The sequence below is a fragment of the Nothobranchius furzeri genome, chromosome 14 (genome assembly GCF_043380555.1).
Source record: "Nothobranchius furzeri strain GRZ-AD chromosome 14, NfurGRZ-RIMD1, whole genome shotgun sequence".
NCBI lineage: Eukaryota > Metazoa > Chordata > Actinopteri > Cyprinodontiformes > Nothobranchiidae > Nothobranchius > Nothobranchius furzeri.
Window position 1 is genome coordinate 33,975,918 of NC_091754.1, and position 22,487 is coordinate 33,998,404.

The 22,487-nt window shown below is 42.6% G+C and overlaps 1 protein-coding gene across 3 annotated transcripts in view; it reads right to left on the reverse strand.

Moving 5' to 3' along the window:
- The window catches only part of man1a2 (mannosidase, alpha, class 1A, member 2), a 210,445-nt gene that overhangs the window by 105,443 nt on the left and 82,515 nt on the right, over window positions 1-22,487 (reverse strand). For all 3 annotated transcript variants that reach the window (XM_070544080.1, XM_070544081.1, XM_070544082.1), the window contains one exon: window positions 20,119-20,215. In XM_070544080.1, the coding sequence (XP_070400181.1) occupies window positions 20,119-20,215 (97 nt within the window). The remainder of the gene's footprint in view (window positions 1-20,118; window positions 20,216-22,487) is intronic.

A 22,487-nucleotide genomic window follows, 5' to 3' on the forward strand; every position in this document is an offset into this window, starting at 1 on the left:
TAGCAGAAGTTTGAAGGCGATTGGTGAAAAGGGCGATGGAGCATCACTCTCCAAACAACGTGTGCGAAAACCACTAAATCGAGTACTTGGACCAAAATGGCCGACTTCCTGTGCGACTTTGCACTTGGCTCCAAGAGACTTTTTTGTAGGTCCTGAGACACCACATTAGTGTGCCAAATTTCATAATCCTCAGTCAAAGCATGACTTGGGGCTGACAGTTTTAATGGTCCTAGGGGGCGCTATTTCAGAAAATAGGCCACGCCCACCGGATGTTCACATCACATTTTGTGGGGGGCTGAACTAGGATCACTCCCAAGAGGTTTTGTGGCGATATCTCTAGAAATGACGAAATGGGAGGCAAACGTAAGGCCTAAGCGGTACGCCTGACTTCGCCGCGCCGCCACAGCCCCGCCTTCTGGAGAAAACTCCCATAAAGTGACGCCAAGCAACCCCAACTTGTCTTCAGTTACCCGCTACAAATTTGGGGTGGTTATTGGAAAGGGCGAATTTTGGAAAATTTCCCAGTAAATCTTGACCTTTTAAGTCCTGAGGGGGCGGGGCTTATGTGACATCATCAATCGACCATTCATTTGTCTTCGGAGGTCGACGACGATTGTCCTTAGAACATTTCTTTAACTGTAATTCTTTCATTTATGAATCTATAGCAATTTGAATTTTTTTGGCGAGTGCTCGAACTTTGAGGCCTGGTCCCGCCCCTTCAGTATTTACGAAAAGTCAATTTTATTGTCTCATTTTAATCGTCCATCGCTTCTGTTCGATCGCACACTATTTTTGAGACGATCGTGCGAAAAATGACCAAACTGTTAAACCAAATATAGACCCTAGAAATGGCCAAAACGGGGTCAAAATGGCCACTTTAGTCCAAAATGGCCGACTTCCTGTTTGATATTGACCATGGGTGCAAGAGGCTTTTCTGTGCGTATTGTTGAGTTCTACAAGTGTACCAAATTTCATCACTCTACTATGAAAAAAGGTCAAAGCGGAGGGGTATTTTTAATTTTCCAGGGGGCGCTGTTGAAACATTTTTTTACCAACTTTCACGTTGCCAGTGAAATACGTAAATTTCACGCACTTTCTATATTGGGCCAGAATTTGGTGACTTTTTGGATATGCTAAGACCCCCTAAAGGCCATCCAAAGACGCGGAAGAAAAAAAAAAAAAAAAAAAAAAAAAATAATAATAATAAACGGAGCAGATACAATAGGCCTTCGCAGCTTCACTGCTCGGGCCTAATAATAATAATAATAATAATAATAATACATTTTATTTCAACAGCGCCTTTCTAAACAGTCAAGGACACTTTACAGACAGATATAAATCACACAACAATAAAAGATGGAACAGCATAAAACAAACAGACGGATTGGAGCAAAGAGTAATTATTGGAATGCTAGACGGAACAGGTGGGTTTTGAGTCTGGTTTTAAAGAGAGTGAGGGAGTCAATGTTACAGAGGTCAGGAGGGAGCGAGTTCCAGAGCTGGGGAGCAGAACGACTGAAGGCCCTGCTCCCCATAGTAACCAGACGGAAAGGTGGGACAAAGAGGTGGATGGAGGAGGAGGACCTGAGGGAATGGGTGGAGGTTGATGGATGAAGGAGGTCTGAGAGGCACTGGGGAGCTAGGTTATGGATGGCTTTGAATGTATATAGCAGAATTTTGAATTGGATTCTGGAAGTGACTGGGAGCCAGTGGAGCTGCTGAAGAACTGGAGTGATGTGTTGGAAGGAGGGAGTTCTAGTAATGATGCGGGCTGCCGAAGTTCTGGAGGAGTTGGGAGTTTATGGAGAGATTTGTGAGGAAGACCGTAGAGAAGAGAGTCGCAGTAGTCAATACGGGAAGCAATGAGGCTGTGGACAAGGATGGCGACCGAGTGAGTAGTGAGGGAGGGGCGTAGGCGGTTAATGTTACGTAGATGGAAGTAGGCAGACCGGGTAATATTGTTTATGTGGGACTGGAAGGATAGTGAGGAGTCGAGGATGACACCCAGACTCTTGACCAGAGGGGAGGGGGAAACTAAGGAGTTGTCGACAGGAAGTGTAAAGCTGTGGATTTTGGATAGTAAGGATTTAGTGCCGACAAGTAGCATTTCTGTTTTATCACTGTTAAGTTTGAGAAAGTTTCATGTTAACCAGTCTTTGATTTCAGATAAACAATTGGTGAGGGAGGAAGGGGGGAGTGAAGAGGAGGGTTTGGAGGATACATAGAGCTGGGTGTCATCCGCGTAACAATGAAAATGGATGTCAAATTTACGGAAATTTTTTCCCAGGGGAAGAAGGTAAGTGATGAAAAGGAGTGGACCGAGAACAGAGCCTTGGGGGACGCCGGTAGTGACAGGGAAGGGACGGGAAGTGAAGGATTTGAGTTGAATAAACTGAGTACGGCCAGAGAGATATGAACGGAACCAATCAAGCAGAGTATGAGAAATGCCATGGGGATGTTGGGGATGCTGACTATGCAGAAAGTCCATGACTTGTACACGCTGCTATAAAACAGGATGTTACATGTACTAGAGACTAAACTGTTTTGTGGTCAGTAGGAAGCACGCAATGACTGTTTTCAGTCTCCTACCCATTCATCCATCTTTTTATACCAAAGGAGGGCAAGGGGCAGATTTAACCGATTCAGAAGGGTAACCCAGACACAATCCCACTCCCTGGAGAATCCTAAGGCCTTCCCAGGCAAAAGAGGATTTATAATATCTCTAGTGAGTCCTGGATCTGCTCCCGGGCCTCAATCAAATCCCAGAGAAATCTGCAGAAGAAGACAACCAGGAGACGCCCAAACCACTTTAACTGATGCAGATCGTTTTACATCATGTCCAAGGCTGAGTTCAGCCGTCATACAGGTGTTTCAGGTGTTTCTATGCAGGATCTTGTTCTTTCAGTCATACTCCAGGTCTTATGACCAGTAAAATGAAGGCTTCACCTCTTGGCTCGGCTTCCCCTTTAAAACAGCAAACTGGAACAACTCCATTAATGCTGCAGGTGAAGATCATATGCACCTGTCCATCTCAGGTTGTTTCCTACCATCAAACAAGACACCCTGACACTTGAACTCGTCCACAAGAGGCAAAGACTCCCAACTTGACAGGCTTTCCACCACCTGACACCAGGGTCCTCTGCCACAGTCTCAGCTGTTACTACCACAGCAGAACCACATCATTAGCAACATTCAGAGATGAGACCCCCAGGTTCTTAAACCAGACAACCTCCTCTAAACAGCTGTCTTTCCAGGCCATGAACACCACAGACGGGATAAGAGACAAGGAGCAGCCCACACTGACACAGAGCTCGACTTTGTCCCGAGAATGCAAACAAGCTATTGTTGTGGTAGCACTGGGGCTGGATGGCCCTTAAAACCCTGCAGCACCCTTAGACCCCTCAAGGTCATGGACACACGCCTTCTCCAGATCCATTAAACACACAAGCGCCAGGCTAACTGACTCCCACGACTCCCCAGTAAATCTGCAAGGGTAACAATGTGGTCCATTGGTACCCAACTCACCTGTAACAGCTTCTCCCCCAACACAAAAGCTGTGTTGTCTTTGCTACTGCATAGTAATTTCAGGACAGAGTAAGTCTAACCTGCAGAGTGAGTTAACTTTCTCTGACTAGCTCTAGATGAGTGTTTCTAACCTTGAGAAATCCTGCACTCTTGCATTTTTGGAAATAGCCTTGTGATCACACCTGAAAAGACTTGGTTCTCCATCTCCTTTCTGCTCCATCACTCACACCATCTTTCCATCGGCCCCTCCCTCCTCTACCTAACCATCTGTTTGTTCTCATTCATCACTGTCAGCCTGTGTTTTTGTTAATCTTTCTTTGATCGCTCCATCCAATCCCTGGTTTACAGATTCTCCTCCACCCATCTGTGCATACACTTTCAGTCTTTACTTCTATTTCTGGAGCATTCGGTTCACACTAAGGGTCTTTCTCCCGTTGATCACCTCTTCTAGCTTGCCTTTACCTGCCACCAGCCTCATCAGGCTGTGCAGTGTTTCCCTGTCACTGTCTATTGCTGCTGGTTTCTTGGACCTCAGGTGTCTGCAGTCTTATACACAACCCCGTCTGTGTCACGACACAGAACTGGCACCACCAACAGAAAGATAAAGAGTTTCTGGCATCCCAAATCCCAACACAGATTGGCCAGGATATCCACATGCAGACCCCACTAAACCAAACCTCAAACATTCTTCTTCTTCTAATGACTTAATTCACACTACATACGTCTAACTTCAACTGAACTTTTACTTCGCATCGTCTCTTCATCCATCACAATTTCACACATCTCTCTCTCTCTCTCTCTCTCTCTCTCTCTCTCTCTCTCTCTCTCTCTCTCTCTCTCTCTCTCTCTCTCTCTCTCTCTCTCTCTCTCTCTCTCTCTCTCTCTCTCTCTCTCTCTCTCTCTCTCTCTCTCTCTCTCTCTCTCTCTCTCTCTCTCTCTCTCTCTCTCTCTCTCTCACACACACACACACACACACACACACACACACACACACACACACACACACACACACACACACACACACACACACACACACACACACATCTCTCCCTCACACACACACACACATCTCTCCCTCAGCTTCCATGCCAGTTTCATTAGACGACGAGCTCCGGCGCTCTCTGATGTGAATTCACACGAGGTTGAGAAATGCCGTTCCATTATTCAACCTCCACTCTTCCTCATAGAATGGAAGACAATGGACAGTCCTTGGACGGGCATTTTTAAGATGGCTGTGAGTCTTAAAAACTTGGAGCTTTTGTGCATTTCTACTCCTTTATTAAAGCACAAGTAATTTTATATTACATCTTTCTCTCTTTATAGATGAAATGGCCCCAGAAAGCTACCCTGGCTGGTTCTTGTAATGAAAAACAACACATTTCAGATTTCAAGGGGATTGCACCTTCCAGGTAGCCACACCTTGACCGTGTCTTTGTTCTTATGTTATGTTAATGTTGACAGCTGCAGATGTTTTATTTCTCAGAAATGCCTTTGGTAACTTCTTTCAGCCATATTCACTTTCTTGTTTTTGTGGTTTTAATGTCCACAGCATTGTTTTCTCTTTGTTGAATCATGGCTATGAAAGCATTTGAACTAATGTTACGTATAATTTCACATTTTAATTATGTATTACAAAAGAAATAGACTTTCTTTACACCTGTAAGCTAAAGATCTTTATAATTAGATTTCCAATGAAAGGGAGGGAAAGTCCGCAAGCTGTTTGGTTGAAAAGGTTTACTGTTGTTTACAAAGATAACCTTTGAGTTTGGAAAATCTTAACGTTTTTGTCTGCTGTCAGCTTCTAACAGGGGCAATGGATATAGTTTCTACCTGACCTCACCTTAGGGTATAGGGCTAGGGTATTGTCAGCTCAGTTTTTAGTATTTAGTCTGTCATATATTTAAAAGTATGTTTAGTCAAAGTGACAGGGTGCTGAACAGTACAGAAAGTGTTCTCTGTGGCTCTACTGTGACACAGTTCCATAACAAGCCAAGCAGAGATGAACATAGCCAAGTCTACTCCCCAGGCCAGTTCAGACCAGTGTCTCCGACTGATAACTGGTTACAGAGTGATTTAGCAGCAGAATTTAACATCTGCTGTGTTCAGCTCTCAGCCCCAGAGGGTGACTGGTCTGGCTGTGTCTATGGCTCAGCTCCAGCCTGATTGCCTGTTTCCAGGCCTGACGCCAAAGTCAAAGCTGTCAGGGCTGATTTCAAGTCTTTTGATGACGTTCCTTCAGCCGTACAAAGAAAATTAAACTAATAACCAAACTTAAATGGTGGCAGGTGAAGTTAGATGGATGACAAAAGCATTGAAACTCAAAGGAACCAATTTAAACCAGCTCTGGATGTCCTGCGAGGGTTGTTTTGGACCTATTCAAATAAAACATGTCAAACTCACTACCAACAAGGCACGCCAGGACGTAGGGCTGTTGAGGGTCTGACCTCATGAGGAAATTACTATGCAGTGATTTTCTCCAAAATGACTGTGCTTAAATTGCTCTGAAAAGCAAATAATCACATCAGCGCCAAGAAACTTCATTTCCCATGATGCTTTGCACACGGAAGCATTGGGATGATGTCACCGCCTAATACCAGAAACACGTTCTGCGCATGTGCGGGAGGCCATGGAATTTTTCCCGCGAACTAAGACTATAAATCATCAGGAAAGACAAAGGAACTTCGTTCTTTTGCCCAGGATACCTGGCGGTAAGGACACGCTCGTCGTACGCTCCGACTAACTTGAGCACGCGGGAAGTCTAAGTGTTCCAGCGTAGCTCACGGAACCGCTGGAAAGCTAAGCTGCAAGCCCATCAGGTCTGTCTAACCGCTCGCTGCCTAGCTGCTGAAGGGAAGACCACAGAACCGGGTTGGGGAAAACCGCAACTCCGTCAAACTCACGGAGAACGCCAAAACAGCGGAGAAAGCCATCAAACCGACGGACGACGCCAAACTGCGGAGAAACACTGAGAACCATCAAATCAAAACAGTGAGGGACGCTTCACTGTTCTGGTGATCAGAAACTCAATTCATCTCTTTCTCTCCTTCCTTCTCCCGTTTCCTTTATAGAGTAGAATAAGCAATAAAAACGCGCTATTGCTTCAAATTACCAGACGAGTTCCTTTTTTGTTCCCAAATACGTCCGTCGGGTCATTTTGAAAGAATAAACTGCTTATTGATCATTGTTTGGTATCTTAAAATGGTTTCGGCCATGGCCAGGCTGATAAACTAAAAAGATATTAATTCGTGATTAATCTTTTGTGTTGTTTCATGACCATTTTGAAGTGTTTTGAGTGATTTTAAGGTTAAGTTACTTCTGATTCTAAGTGACTTGGAAGTTAAAGTGCAAGTTGCCACCCTCACTTTAGCCAAACAAAGGGGTCAGCCATCTTGTATTCAAGACTCCATTTTGAATCCATACACACGCACACACACACCACTCCTTTGTGAGAATGGAGGACCCCATTCATACATCCTCCATCACAAGCAAACACATCCATCTTATTATATCACATGGTTATTATTCATTTATTTCACTGTTTATTCATTTGACAAATTGTTAATTAAATGTTATAAAATTCAGATTTTTGCCTCAAGCGACTTCTTGTGTTGACTAGAAATCTCTGCTCCAAGGATTCTACGAACTTCAAGAAAGACTGACAAGAAAGAGTTTTGGATTCAATTTTTTCCCCGGTTGAAGGGGATGGTGCCCCGGGATACCTAAAGAGTATCTTAATTAATTAATACATCGGTAAATATTCCCATATTTACAGAATTTATTGAAGAATCCAAAAGTAAGTAGAAGCTTACTAATTGTTCGCTCCTAATAACCCCAACAGGGCCAATCTGGGATTATACTGCTCACAAACAGATGAGCTAAACAGACCATGTTTTAATAATAAATGAGAGGTGTAAGTCAGAATATAAAGACACACAGTTTGCTTTTTTACAATTCAACAAGTTTAAGGTAATATTTTCTCAGATGGAAAGAAATCCTAGAGAAAAGAGGTATACACCATAAAAACAGACAACTTGAGTTGTGACTGGTGCAAATGAGAATTAATTATGATGAAATGTGCATTTTCTTTCTTCATCTCCTATTTGTGTTCTTATTTGACAGAATAACTGCCAAATGCTCAATGAGGTCAAAAGAAAATGTCTACACATAAACGTAGATAAGAACTGAACAATCAAAGGTAGCATCAACAAACATGCTTCTGCTGATGATCGGCCTGGTGTGTAAAACGACAAAAAACACAGGCAGACCAGTTTCCAGCGTTCCCAGCAGTACTGTGCAGACGTATGTAGCAGGTTAGCTACACACTGCTGATGGTAAATGGTTATTGGCCTGTATTTGATATATCGCCTTCTAGAGTCATGGAACCCCTCAAGGCGCTTTACAACACAACCCATTCACACACACATTCACACACTGGTGGGGATGAGCTACGATGTAGCCACAGCTGCCCTGGGGCGCACTGACAGAGGCGAGGCTGCTGAGCACTGGCGCCACCAGTCCCTCCAACCACCACCAGCAGGCAACGTGGGTTAAGTGCCTTGCCCAAGGACACAATAACAGCGACAGACTGAGCGGGACTCGAACCTGCAACCTTCCGATTAAGGGGGCGAGCACTTAACTCCTGTGCCACCGTCGCCCAGCTGATGTATACTTAATCCTCATCTGGAAACTTCACTGATGAAAACAAAAGATGTTTGTGGTAGGGATGTCCCATTCTAATGTCAACATCAAAAGTAATTCAATATTGGCCCTAAAACAGTGTATTGGATTATATCTGACAGCATCAAAATTCTCTGATATAAGCAGTCCATTAAGGTTCACATATTTGCAAACAATGGTAAAGAAAAAAAATGTCATTTTTTTATACTTACTGTTATTGGCTCTTGTTCTCCGATTGAGTAATATCACCTGATCAAGCCTTTCAAACATTCCACACTATGAAATAGGCAAAAGTATGCATGATTTGTGCTGATTTCAGATTGATATCAGTACCGGTCAATACTGAAGGCTGCAATATCGGTATCGTATCAGAAGTGAAAAAGTTGTATCGGGACATCCCTAGTTTGTGGGGACAGAAAGCTTGGGTCTGACAGCTAAAATGTGAAAACGTGTTGGGTTTTGGAACATTGCTGCTATACTCCACAGCAGAGTCATGTCCTCCAGTTTCCTGCTGTCCAATTTGGCACCTGCATCCCCACTAAATATTTAATCGGAAAAGAAGCAGCAAGAAAGAGGGCCACAGAGGTTTCTGATGGGCAGCTTAAAGCAGAATGGGATTTCCCTCCAAGGTTTAGAGCTTCACCGAATTATATCAAACCTAAAGAACAAGGAGTGCTTGAAATGGAGTAAAACTAAGAGGACTTTGAGATAATTGTGTGTTTCAGGGAAAAGAAATGAAAAATAATTCATAAGCAGGACATAAAACTACTGATAAACAACATGGTAAAAAAGTGGGGTGTTCCATATTATGTTTACTACAATAACATCAGAATGAAGTTTGTATGATAAAACGCGTCATGTTGTCATAAGTGCTGTGTCAGGTTATGTCTGGCTAAATGTGGCCTGATCCAGGGTGGACAGCGAGGGTTAGAGTACTTTAGTTGTCAATGGCAGTGAACGGTTGGATTTAAAATGACGACTTTTGTCGTCAATGGCAGTTAATGAGTTAAAAGGGGGGGCCGCAGAGTGTGTTCCAACTACAGGGAGATCACACTCCTGAGCCTCCCTGGTAAGGTCTACTCAAGGGTTCTGGAGAGAAGGGTCCATCGAATTGTCGAACCTCGGATTCAGGAGGAGTGATGTGGTTTTAGTGCTGGCCGTGGAACACTGGACCAGCTCTGTGTCCTTAGGGGGATCCTGGAGGGTGCGTGGGAGTAACGAGGACTCACATCATTTATCTATAAGCAGTAAAGAGTTACAGCTACATGTCACAAATATCTCCCAGGAACTTTTAGTTATAATTAATGTAAGATTATTTAAATTCTATCTGGGGTCATTCATAAAATTACCAGTTATTGTATTTTGCCAAGCAAAAGTAATCTATCATGTTAAGCTAACTTCATGATGTAATTGCATCCACTAAACAGAGGATTATGTTCATGTGGGTCATTAGCATGAAGTTATTTGAGTGCCAGCTCATTTAAAGCCTTAGTAAAACCACTTTCATCCATCACACTCTTTTGTAGTTGAGCAAAACACTTTCTGCTCCCTTTGAGTTGAGTCACGCCAAGCAATAGAGTTCTGTGATTGGCATAACTGCATAACTGTTCGGGCCTGCTGATAGAGGTGTGAATCTTCACTTGTCTCCCGATTCGATTCGATTACGATTATTGGGTCAACGATTCAATTCGATTAGATATCCTGATGCATCACGATTATTTCATATTGATTTGTTTTCATCGATAAATAGAAGATGTCAGATAATTGCTTTTTATTTTTTTTATCTAAAACGTAATTGACACAACCTGCCATCCCTCAAAAGCTCTCCATTCACAACAGGTTAGGACAAAACATTTAAACATTTAAGAAGATTTAACAAAGTAAAACATCTGTTTCCTCGTTCAACACCACGCCTCAGGCTGAGAAAAACACGCTTTGCAAAAACTCACAAAATCTAAAAAAGGTACTGAAAACCTACAGGACACATAATGTAATAATAAAATACATAATGGGTTCATATATGAGTGTTTAATGTCTCTGAGCAACTCTAGAGTCAAATATTTATGCCACATTTGAAGGGTGTCAGAAATAACACCAAATGAAATGTTTGACTTGTTTGTTGTTTCATTTGAACCCAGTGGTTCATTTCTGAAATGTTGGAGAATGAATCAAGTTCTGTTTGATGCAGAAAATAATAAAACATAAAACAAATATATTTACTAAAGATTTCTAGAATATCCCTGCTCTTGCCCTTGTGTCTTCATGTATGGACGTCTCCGCTATTGTCCCAAAAAACGATTGTGACCACATTGTTGTGTTAATTGTTTCAGACTACTCCATAAATAAATATAAGGGTAATTGTGTTACTCAATGTAACAAATTAATATAGATTTTATTAGAACATGGGCAATTAAAAAATAATATGCCCAGTAAAACATACAATAAGAAACAAGAGAAAACATCTAAATAAAAAAACAATAAAAAGCCAAATTATTAAAAGCTATTTATATGTAATTGTTCAAAAGGAGCAGAAAAAAGTCTAATAATATTTCATCTTCTCTACATTAATAACTAATAGTTAATTAGTTACTCTCTTGGAAGGAGATCCAGATTGCAGACCCTAACCCTAAACACGACATGTGGTCGGGGACCAGTTGTTGAATTTTGTCTCCAGTTGGATGTTGATGTACAGTAATACTTTCTGACATTTACTGTTCAGATTTTTGCTAAAATGCATATTTCTGATCGATTTCGAGGATATAATTCTTAGGTTGTACCAACCACCCATATTCTAATCTTACAAAAGCTAAATGAATGAGCCTTAACCCATCACACATGAAATCACAGTTATGACACAAAGAACTGGAGGTACAGGCTGTGTGGGAGCAACAACAGGTTGTAAATCAATCAAACAGGTAAGCTACTGAGCATGTTAGTCATGAACCCCTGTGGTGACATGACAGAGGGTTAGTACATTATTCCTGTCAGATCAATTAAATCCTCAACAGGATGCTGTACTTTTATGACTGACTGTTCATTAAGCTCATACTAAGAGAAGCCATGTTTCCAGCTGCTTACATCACCGCTACGTTCCATGGGCTGCCACGAGTTAAAAAACATCATCTGCACCAACCACCATGAAACCCTAAAGGTTCAAGATGGCAGCAACAAGCTCTGGCTGTTTTAAGAAGCCCCTGGTTCTTCAGCACTTAAGGATATAACCTCCATTTCTCTAAACAAAGGCTGTTCAGAAAGTTAACAACTGTTTAGTATTTAGAACTTCTAAAATGACCAAATTATTCCTTTAGCAAATTCTAGACAAAAATGTAATTATGTGGGTTATTCAGCACTCATTTAAAGGGACTTTACAGAGTTTTGAATTTTTATGCTCGCGATTGCCCCCTCAGGCCAAAAGCGTAATGGCAGCTTCAATAGTAGGCTCGTGCACGAGGCGCGCATGCTGTACGTGCACACTCCTTAACGAAAATAACAGCTGAGACAGTCTCGTGTGTGTGTGTGCGTGCGTGTGTGTGTGTGTGTGGCCCGGAGGACAGAGGACAGGAGAACGCGCAGCTATTTAATTAAATAATTTGGTTCTGTACCTTTCTCTTCAGCACAGCCGACAAAGGTTTATGATGGGTCAGTCCTCCTGCATGCTCAGATCATTCCCTTCCCTTGCTTGAAAAATTGTTCCAAAATGAAAGTTGAACCCACATCTTTTTTATCTGTGAATTCAATGCTGTTCGGTGAGTCTCAAATAAAAATTTGGGCACCTTACAGTAAAAAAATATACCATTAATGTAAAAAAGAAACTCTAAATGAACTATGTTCACATCCAGAATCGAACTCGAGTCTTCTGCACGAGAGTTCGATGTCTTACTACTTCCGTACTACTACGTCCGTACTTCCTGTCAGGACCGGTCTGTTCAGGCGTACAGGGAGCAGCCCGGCACTAAGACCACTACAATGTTATAGCTTTTGTTTTCCCTTCACTGTGCTGCAGCACAAATCCTTTAAAAAGCATTTAATCTAACAGCTTTATTTTCCAGACTTGCTATCAGCCGACACTTAAAGACGGCTGCTAGGCAAAGCACTTTTCTGAATCACGTTAAGTTATGATAGATGCTGGGGAGAAGAAAGGAAAAGCTACACATCAGCCATTAAGGGTTCTGCCTTCATATGGAGAGCAGAAATGACTCCAGTTGCTCTAAAATGATTAAAAGCCATGAAGAATATTGATTAAATAAGTGGTTTGTGATTGGATGCTGCAGCCATCTGGATGAGACCTCACTCCAAACAATCAACATTTAAATGTGTCCAGCCGACACAAATGTTTTCATCAGTAGGTGAAAACATTTGGGTAATTTATCCCAAAAGGGCTCTCGGTCATCTTTTGGCAGGCCATAATATTTTTGCCTGGGTCCATCTGTGTTTGTAGCCACTTCTCTGAGATTTCACTGAATGTGTTTTAATTAGGGGTGGGACCCGATTAAAAAATAATCTAATTAATTAAAGGCGTTGTTCTTCGAGTTTGGTGGCAGGAGAATCTTGTCTCTGCTTTTTGCGGATGATTTGGTCCTCCTAGCTTCATCCAGCTCTGACCTTCAGCTCTTGCTGGGTAGGTTTGCGGCCGAGTGTGAAGCGGCTGGGATGAGGATCAGCACCTCCAAATCTGAGAACATGGTTCTCGACCGGGAAAGAGTGGCTTGCCAACTCCAGGTCGGGAGAGAGGTCCTACCTCAAGTGGCTCATTTGTGTCCCCCCCAGACCCGCCAAGGGGCAATGCAGCCGCCAGGCAGTGACCCATGGCCGCCGCCAAGACCTCCAAGGGGCCCCACTCACAACCGCCAGTAGTCCACCCCCCGAGGTAACCCAAGCAACTCCAGAGGGGGGCAAGGTAAGCCCCCCCCCCCCCCCCCCCCGGTCCCAGACATCCCCCAGTGAACCCACCCCCAGGGAACATCCGGATACTCCAAACTCAGACCCTCGACCCCCCCACCCACATCATCCCGCAGGACAACAACAACGGTCTCCCATCATCGCTATGTGATGGAAACGATCAAAGGAGCCCAGAGAGATTGATTTGAAGTGGAAGCAGAGGCTAAATCAAGTGCACTATGATCTAACAAAAGATTTCTATACTGGTTAATGCAGAGTTTCTCTATTTTTCCAATTCAAGAGGATAGTTTTCTTAGCGATGCATATGGCAGTCAGAACCACGTGAGCCAAAGATGTTTCAATCGGGACATGGTCCAGGTTTCTCAGTAAACAAAGAGAGGAGGTGGTTGGGATATAACATTTCAGAGACTTTGACAGGTCTTCACACACTCTACCCCAAAATTCCTGGACAGGTGTACAGGACCACAGTGCATGAATGTAATTGTCAGGAATGTTGTTTGTGCACTGTGTACAGGTGTCAGACGACACAAACCCCATCTTGAACATCCAATGACCTATATAGTATACTCTGTGCAGAATTTTGTACTGAATTAATTGTAAATTGGAGTTTCTGATCATTTTAAAAGTTTTTAAACAAGTTTGGGACCAGAAGTTCTGGTCAAAGCTGACTGATGGATCCACCTCCCATTTTTCAATAGGGATTGCTATTCTATCGTCTATTTTGGACAGTGTCTTATATACTTTAGACAGTAGTTTGGGGGGTTTGAGAATATAGAAGTCTAATACCCTTGGTGGAGTTTGTAATTCTATTTTATTGAGCTTAAATTTTTGTTTTACTACAGATTTAATTTGGTGATATTCTAAAAAGCTATTCTTATCTATTCCAAATTGGGAGACTATTCTATTAAATGGGATGAAGTCCAATCCTTCATATATGTGTTCCAGGTATAGGATTCCTTTATTTTTCCAGTCCGGGAGGTTCATCATTTTATTATTTTGCAAAATATCAGGATTATTCCAGATAGGTGTGCGTCTGCATGGTACTAGTGAAGACTCCGTCATTTTAAGATACTCCCACCATGCTGTCAGAGAGGTGCTGATACAAATACTTTTGAAGCCTTCATGTTTTCTTATGCTTGAGCTAATAAATGGTAAGTCTGAAAGCTCTATCGTATTGCAAAGTGTCTGTTCTATATCTAACCAGGACTCATCTAGTGGGTTATCTTGCAACCATCTTGGTATATATTGCAGCCTGTTGGCTAAGAAATAATAATAAAAGTTGGGTAGATCCAGTCCTCCTCTTTCTTTGGTCTTCTGAAGCGTTTTTAAGCTAATTCGTGGGGGTTTATCCTGCCAAAGGAATTTGGTAATTGAGGAGTACAGAGATCTAAACCAGTCAGCTGGTGGTTTGTTTGGGATCATTGAAAATAAGTAATTCATTCTGGGTAAGACCATCATTTTAATTGTTGCAACCCTCCCCATGAGTGATATCATAAAGGATTTCCATCTTGCAAGATCATCTTCCACTTTCTTTAAAAGTGGGATGTAGTTTAATTTTGTTAGATCTGCTAACTTGGGAGAGACATTAATTCCCAGGTATGTGATATTCCCTGACTCCAATTGTGCATTAAGTAAATTGACAAAAGAGAAATTAATTGGTAGAACTGTGGATTTTAACCAGTTTATAGAGTAATCTGAAACTTGTGAAAAAGAGTATCAGTTCTATTGAATGAGAGAGAGATGATTGAGAATTCCAGATAAAGAGTAAAACATCATCTGCATAAAGACTGATCTTATGTTCTATTTTCTTACACTTTATCCCTTTAATACCTATTGTTTGCCTAATTGCTGCTGCTAGTGGTTCAATAAAGATAGCAAACAGTGAGGGGGAGAGTGGGCATCCCTGCCTGGTCCCCCTCTGAAGACAGAAGCTAGCTGATATTTGGTCGTTCGTCCTGACACGTGCAGTTGGTGAACTGTATAATGTTTGTAGCATGTTTATGAAGAAGTTCCCAAACCCAAATTTATGTAAAGTTGTAAAAAAGAACTTCCAGTTAACTCTATCAAAAGCCTTTTCTGCATCTAGAGATAATATACTAGTTTCTATGTTTCTACTGTAAGAGAAATCTATTAAATTAAGTAATCTACGTGAGTTTGTGGATGACTGTCTACCCTTGATGAAACCAGTTTGGCCAGGGCGTATTATGAAGGGGGTTACCTTCTCTAATCTTTTTGCCAGGGCTTTACAAATTATTTTGAGATCAACATTAATAAGGGAAATTGGGCGATAGCTGGTAGGAAATGCAGGGTATTTGCCTGGTTTTAACAAGAGACTATTATTGGCTGAATTCATGTTTGGCTGTAATCTGCCCCTTTCTTCGATATCTCTCACCATTCTGAAAAATATTGGAGCCAGAATGATCCAGAATTCTTTGTAGAACTCTGCTGGAAACCCGTCTGGACCTGGAGCTTTCCTATTCATCGTGGATTTAAGGGCTTCCTGGAGCTCCGCTGATGTTAGTGGTGAGTCCAGGACTGTAGCTTGGCTGTCTGATAATTTAGGAAGCGTTATCCTATCAAGGAACTCATTGTTCTCATTATCTGATGGGTTTATCTGTGGTGAGTACAAAGTTTGGTAAAAGTCTCTGAAAGTGTTGTTTATACTTTCAGGGTCATAAACTATATTCCCGGTTGAGTCTTTAAGTAAGTAAGTAAAAGTGTATTTATATAGCGCCTTTCACAGATATAAATCACAAAGCGCTGTACAACATGATAAAGATCAGGGCAAATACCTCTAACCAATAAAAACATCAGAAAAACAATAGCAGTGATAAACGTAGAAAATAAAATCATGAGTATAAGCAAAGTGAAGGTGTGAACCCAAACAAAGCCATCTTTTTGAAACATTTAGGGAGGGAACGCTTGGATGAAAAGGTGAGTTTTTAGATTATTTTTAAAGATCTCTACAATGTTAGAAAGACGGAGATTTGAAGGTAGACTGTTCCAAAGTCTAGCTGCAGTAGTCTGAAAGGCCCTGTCCCCTTTGGTTTTCACTCTGGTTCGAGGAACAGCCAGCAGGTTTTCAGATGTGGATCTAAGGTTCCGAGAGGTGGTGTGTGGGGATAAAAGCTCAGATAGGTAGCTTGGAGCCTGGTTGTTAAGAGCTCTATAGGTCAGGACTAAAACTTTAAACTGAATTCTATATTCTACCGGGAGCCAGTGGAGGGACTGTAAAACTGGAGTGATGTGAGCTCGTCTGCTGGATTTGATTAGGAGTCTGGCTGCTGCATTTTGGATGGCTTGAAGGCGTGAGAGGGAGGTTTTGCTGAGACCAGTAAAAAGAGCGTTACAGTAGTCTAAGCGTGATGACACAAATGTCTTTAACAGCAGATATGGTAGTTTTCTCTTCATTAATTTTTAACTGGCTAGCCAAAAATGTACCTGATTTATTACTATGTTCAAAGTTTTCTATTCGTAATCTTTGTGCTAAAAATTGTGTCTTTTTGTCAGTGATTCCATGAAGTTCTAATGTAGCTTTACATAATTTGCTCATTAACTCTTCTTCTGTGGATGCCTCTAAAGACTTAATGATTTCTTCTAACTCCTGAATACGTTTGTTTTCCGTTTTTTTCTTATGTGATGAGAAAGAGATTATTTTACCTCTCATCACTGCCTTTCTTGCCTCCCAGAGAACAGATGCTGATGTTCCAGGCAGGTCATTATGTTCTAAATATAAAGCCCACTCCTTTTTAAAAAAATCAATAAAACCTTCGTCTTTAAGCAGTGATGTATTGAATCTCCAGTTTTTGCTTGGTGGGATTGTCTTCTTATTTACCAGAGTTAATGAAACCGGAGCATGGTCGCTGACAGCTATGGGGTGTATAAGAATTAGTGAAGCCAGATAATTTGCTTAAATTATTATTTATTAATTAATTATTGAGAAATAATAAAAATAAAGTCTTTCAGATATTAGTTGTTTTGGAGGTTCTTTCATTTAGAGTTGTGAAAGCCAAATAAAAACTATGTTTGTTACACATGTAGGATGCAGTCATGAACAGCTGGTAAACAGATGTTGAGCTAGCTCGTTAGCATATAGCTCTCTCTGCGGCATGCTTTAACAATATCATCCAGCTTTGTTCTCAATGATGAATAACTTTGCTGATCGCTGTGGACGGACTCCTGCTGCTGTTTCACAGCATAGAAACCATTAAAGATCCTGTTTATCTGTGGAAAAGCACCGTGCTGTCAGAAGACATTCCTGGGATTAAAAGCGTGTGATCAGTCTCACAACGGTCTGATCAGATGAGTGGAGAAGTGTCCGATTCCAGACATAAAACCAGGATTTTATGCTACACTTACATCCCTGAGACTTTAAGTGATTTGAGACCGTTTTCATAAATAATCCTCTCAGTAACTGATCACTGTTTATGTCTGTAAACAGCATGGGCCCTGGACAACATTAGTGAAAAGCAGAAGGAGCAAAGTGGGCGGGACATCATGGGATCAATTTAAACCGTAGCCTTGTGTAACGACGCCTGGCTGTCAGCTTCAGGGTTTTGGCTCAATAACAAAACTCCCTTTAGGACATAAATCACTAAAATGCTCCTAAAGATAAAAAAGATGGACACAAATGAGCAGAAAAAGAGGCAGAAGAGTTTATCCAACACTGAACTACCAATCGTGTTTTTGTTTGGTTGTCAAACAGCTGCTCAGCAACAAGTCAGCTTTATATTTAATGCCTTAGTCGTTGTCGTCTTCCTCCGCTTATCTGGGTCCGGGTCGCGGGGGCAGCATCCCAACTAGGGAGCTCCAGACCGTCCTCTCCCCGGCCATCTCCACCAGCTCCTCCGGCAGGACCCCAAGGCGTTCCCAGACCACACTGGAGATGTAACTTCTCCAACGTGTCCTGGGTCGACCCGGGGGTCTCCTGCCGGCACACCTCCCGAAACACCTCCCCAGGGAGGCGTCCAGGAGGCATCCTGACCAGATGCCCAAACCACCTCAACTGGCTCCTTTCGATCTGGAGGAGCAGCGGTTCTACTCCGAGTGCCTCCCGAATGTCTGAGCTCCTCACCCTATCTCTAAGGCTGAACCCGGCCATCCTACGGAGGAAACTCATTTCGGCCGCTTGTATCCGCGATCTCGTTCTTTCGGTCATTACCCAAAGCTAGGTATTGACCTATGGGTCAATACCCATAGGTGAGGATTGGGACGTAGATCGACCGGTAAATCGAGAGCCTGGCTTTCTGGCTCAGCTCCCTTTTCACCACGACAGATTGGCTCAGCGTCCGCATCACTGCAGACGCTGAACCAATCCGCCTGTCGATCTCCCGATCCCTCCTACCCTCACTCGTGAACAAGACCCCGACACTTAAACTCCTCCACTTGAGGTAGGACCTCTCTCCCGACCCGGATCAGCACCTCCAAATCTGAGACCATGGTTCTCGACAGGAAAAGGGTGGCTTGACAACTCTGGGTCGGGAGAAAGGTCCTAATGCCTTAGTATCTTTGCTTTACTCAGCTGCAGCGTAATCCATCACCTGATCAGTTCTCACAGTCTACAACGCGTTTATAAATAAAAGAACACAAAACAAGCCACGGCTCCTTATAACAGGCTTACTCCTGACACTAGGAAAGGTTAAAAAACAAACGATTCCTGTGCGCTTTAAGTTGTGTGATCTGTCAGCTGCAGAGGAGAAAATCATAAAAGCTGCCTCTGAACCTGAAGTGTCACAGACGACAGGCTGCATTAGACTGACCCCTCTGTGGAAATAAAAGATGGCTGCCCACACCGATGCGATATCAGGAAAGTCCTGATTACCTCAGCAGGCTTGTGTAAACACTGGACTGATCCACGCTGGTCACAGCGGTTTAATATGATCACTCACTGCCACTTCACACGGATTAATCTAGAACTAATGTTTACTTTGCTCTTGATAGGATCCTTTCGGTTGTTAACATGAAAGATTTGCAGCTGATGTGATTGCAGTCCTGATCGTCAGTGATGACATGTTCTGTTGTTCTTTCACTGATCTCGTGGTTCTAATCCTGCTGGAGGCATCATCACATAACCTTGTACACAACCTTAATGACAACTCCTTAGTTTCCCCCACCCCTGCGGTCAAGAGTCTGGGTGTCATCCTCGACTCCTCACTATCCTTCCAGTCCCACATAAACAATATTACCCGGTCTGCCTACTTCCATCTACACAACATTAACCGCCTACGCCCCTACCTCACAACTCACTCTGTCGTCATGCTTGTCCACAGCCTCATCACTTCCCGTATTGACTACTGCAACTGTCTTCTCTTCGGTCTTCCTCACAAATCCCTCCATAAACTACAACTTCTCCAGAACTCGGTAGCCCGCATCATTACTAGAACTCCCTCCTTCCGCCACATAACCCCTGTTCTTCAGCAGCTCCACTGGCTCCCAGTCACTTCCAGAATCCAATTCAAAATTCTGCTATATACATTCAAAGCCATCCATAACCTAGCCCCCCGTGCCTCTCAGACCTCCTTCATCCTTCAACCTCCACCCGTTCCCTCAGGTCCTCCTCCTCCATCTACCTCTCTGTCCCACCTCTCCGTCTGGTCACTATGGGGAGCAGGGCCTTCAGTTGCTCTGCTCCCCAGCTCTGGAACTCACTCCCTCCTGACCTCCGTAACACTGACTCCCTCACTCTCTTTAAAACCAGACTCAAAACCCACCTGTTCCGTCTAGCATTCCAATAATTACTCTTTGCTCCAATCCGTCTGTTTGTTTTATGCTGTTCCATCTTTTATTGTTGTGTGATTTATATCTGTCTGTAAAGTGTCCTTGAGTGTTTAGAAAGGCGCTGTTGAAATAAAATGTATTATTATAATTAGGAGAAAACACTGTACGTGTGTCTGAGTGCCAACAAGACAGCTCGTGTGTACAGTCAAGCGTGCATCCGTGTGTGGTTTACAACCGCGTGTGAGCAACGTGCCCATGGGCCGGACAGCAGAGGGAGAGACGAGTCGGTGTTCCACTTACCAAAGATATTTGTGGAATGTCCTTTCTTAGCGAGGGGCTTCAGCTCGTTGTGACCCCAGCCGTACTGCCTGTAGCTGTCCCAGGCGTGTTTCATCATCTGAAACAGAGATAAAACACAAAGAGTCGGTTTATTCTGATACATGAGATGAGCTATGGCCAGAGCTCAAGTGTTTCAGTGCACTTTCCAGTCCGGCTAGAGCAGAAACTGGTATGACTGGGACTTAACACATCGGATATCGGGTTTCCTGAATGGGAGACCTCTGGTAGTTTGGGTCCACAACACCATCACAGTGAATACAGCGCTCAGCATAAATGAGTACACCCCCTTTAAAAAGTACAAATTCAATCAGCAGATCAATCAACAAAAGAACAATTTCCAGAGTGTTCACAAGGCTGGTTTTACTGAACACTTGTTTAACTCCATAGAGTGGAATTAAGTTAGATCACAAAATCTTCAGTTTTATTAAAATTGGTTGAAGCAAAAAAAAAAAAAAAAAAAAAAAAAAAAAAAAACAATAAAAACTACTACATCTAGAATTTTGTATGACCGCCGTGATTTTCAAGGACAGCACCAAGTCTTCTGGCATGGAATAAACAAGGTGGCGACATGTTGCAACATTATCTTCACCCATTCTTCTAGAAGAACTTGGTTTAGAGCCTGGATGCTGGATGGAGAGTGATGCTCAACTTGCTGCTTCAGAATTCCCCACAGGTGTTGGATTGGGTTCAGATCAGGAGTAGGGCCGGTGTCGGTACAAGATCTGCTCGGGTGCAAGATCGGCTCGGGTCCGTCGACTGCCGATGACGTCTAAGTAGTTGATTGGCTGAACATGAACCTTACGGAATTACGTAATCACGTAACGTTGTTATCACGTGACGTTGGTCCAGGCAAATTTTTTCTATTGGAAAGATGGACAACTTTTACAAAGAAATCCATCATTACCTCTTTGAAAATACACTTTTAGCATAGAGCTGCAAGTATAATAGGGCTGAACGATTAACTGCATGTGCAATTAAATTGCGATGTGACAAAAGAAGATTTTCTAATGGCAAAGGCTGCAATTTGGCAGCGAGTGGTTAGCGCAATGCTAATATACATGGAAAAACCCATAGGAATGCTAATGCTAATATCGCCGATTACATTATTACAAATTATGAATTAGAAACGTGCCAAATGATTACATTTGGAGTCTAATAGAAAGTAAAACTACCATCAATCAAATAAGTACAGACAGGTATTTTAGTAAAGCCAGAAAACTTTTAACTCCAGAGCTTTGGCTAGCAGCTATGAGCGTAACTGAACTACGCATGGACAAGACGTCAAAAACTCAACACAAATACTTCAATAAACGGGACACACTTCTTTCCTGCAAATACAATTCCACAGGTGTTGCTATTACCTATGATCCTTCAAGGGATGTGCTCAAAGAGGAGTTCAACATGAATCAAATATAGTGTTTTATTTTACAAATACTATTATAAACACAAACTTACGTCTTAAGAAACATTATTTTAATAACGAAACTGCTAAATTCTTTCCAACAGCAGGGGTGGACATTAACTTCAAAACCAACCGGCCAGCCGGGCCGGTAACTCTGAATATTTACCGGCCCCGCCAAGAATCTACCGGCCCCGCTGGTCAGCTGCCAAAACGAGTCAAAATAACAACTGAACCGTTTTAAATGTAATAAACCTTTATTTTGTACACATTCACAAACATAATAACGTATTCAAGTTTGAATTTGTTTGTTCCCTCAACAAAACACAATTTTGTCGTCGCATACTTCCGGCATACAACGCAGTACATCACCAACTCCGCTTTGCTGTACTCGAGCCATTGGCTGTGTTCGAGATGAGCCAGTTCTGCGCAGATTAGACCAGCGGTGATCGGCGAGCGGTGCATGCCGGTTAGATTTGTGTCCAAATTGACGCCGACTTGCTCTGACGTCATGCATACGTAGGCAACGATAACCTCGTGAGATCAAGGCGGCCGCAGATTTTGGAGCAAGGCGCTGCAGTTGCTCTCCCTCAGCTGCAAAACATAGAGGATGATGGGAAACGCCTGGCTCTCACCTGATCTAAGATCTGATTGGTTCACATTTTGATCCAAACATCCGGTGGTAGAAAATGAAATGTTAGTTGGTCACATGAATTCTGTAAATCATGTTACGTTGATGATGACAACTATATAGGCCATAAGGAGAAATGTGTTTTGTGTTCTTTTGTCACGTTTCCTATGAGCACACTGAAGCTACAGCTGCTAACCTTTACTTATTATTACGGTCATGTCTCCGTATACAATATATGATATCCACAAGCACGTGAGGATGTGTTTCAGCTGCTAACAGGCACCAGAATTAAAATTGAAA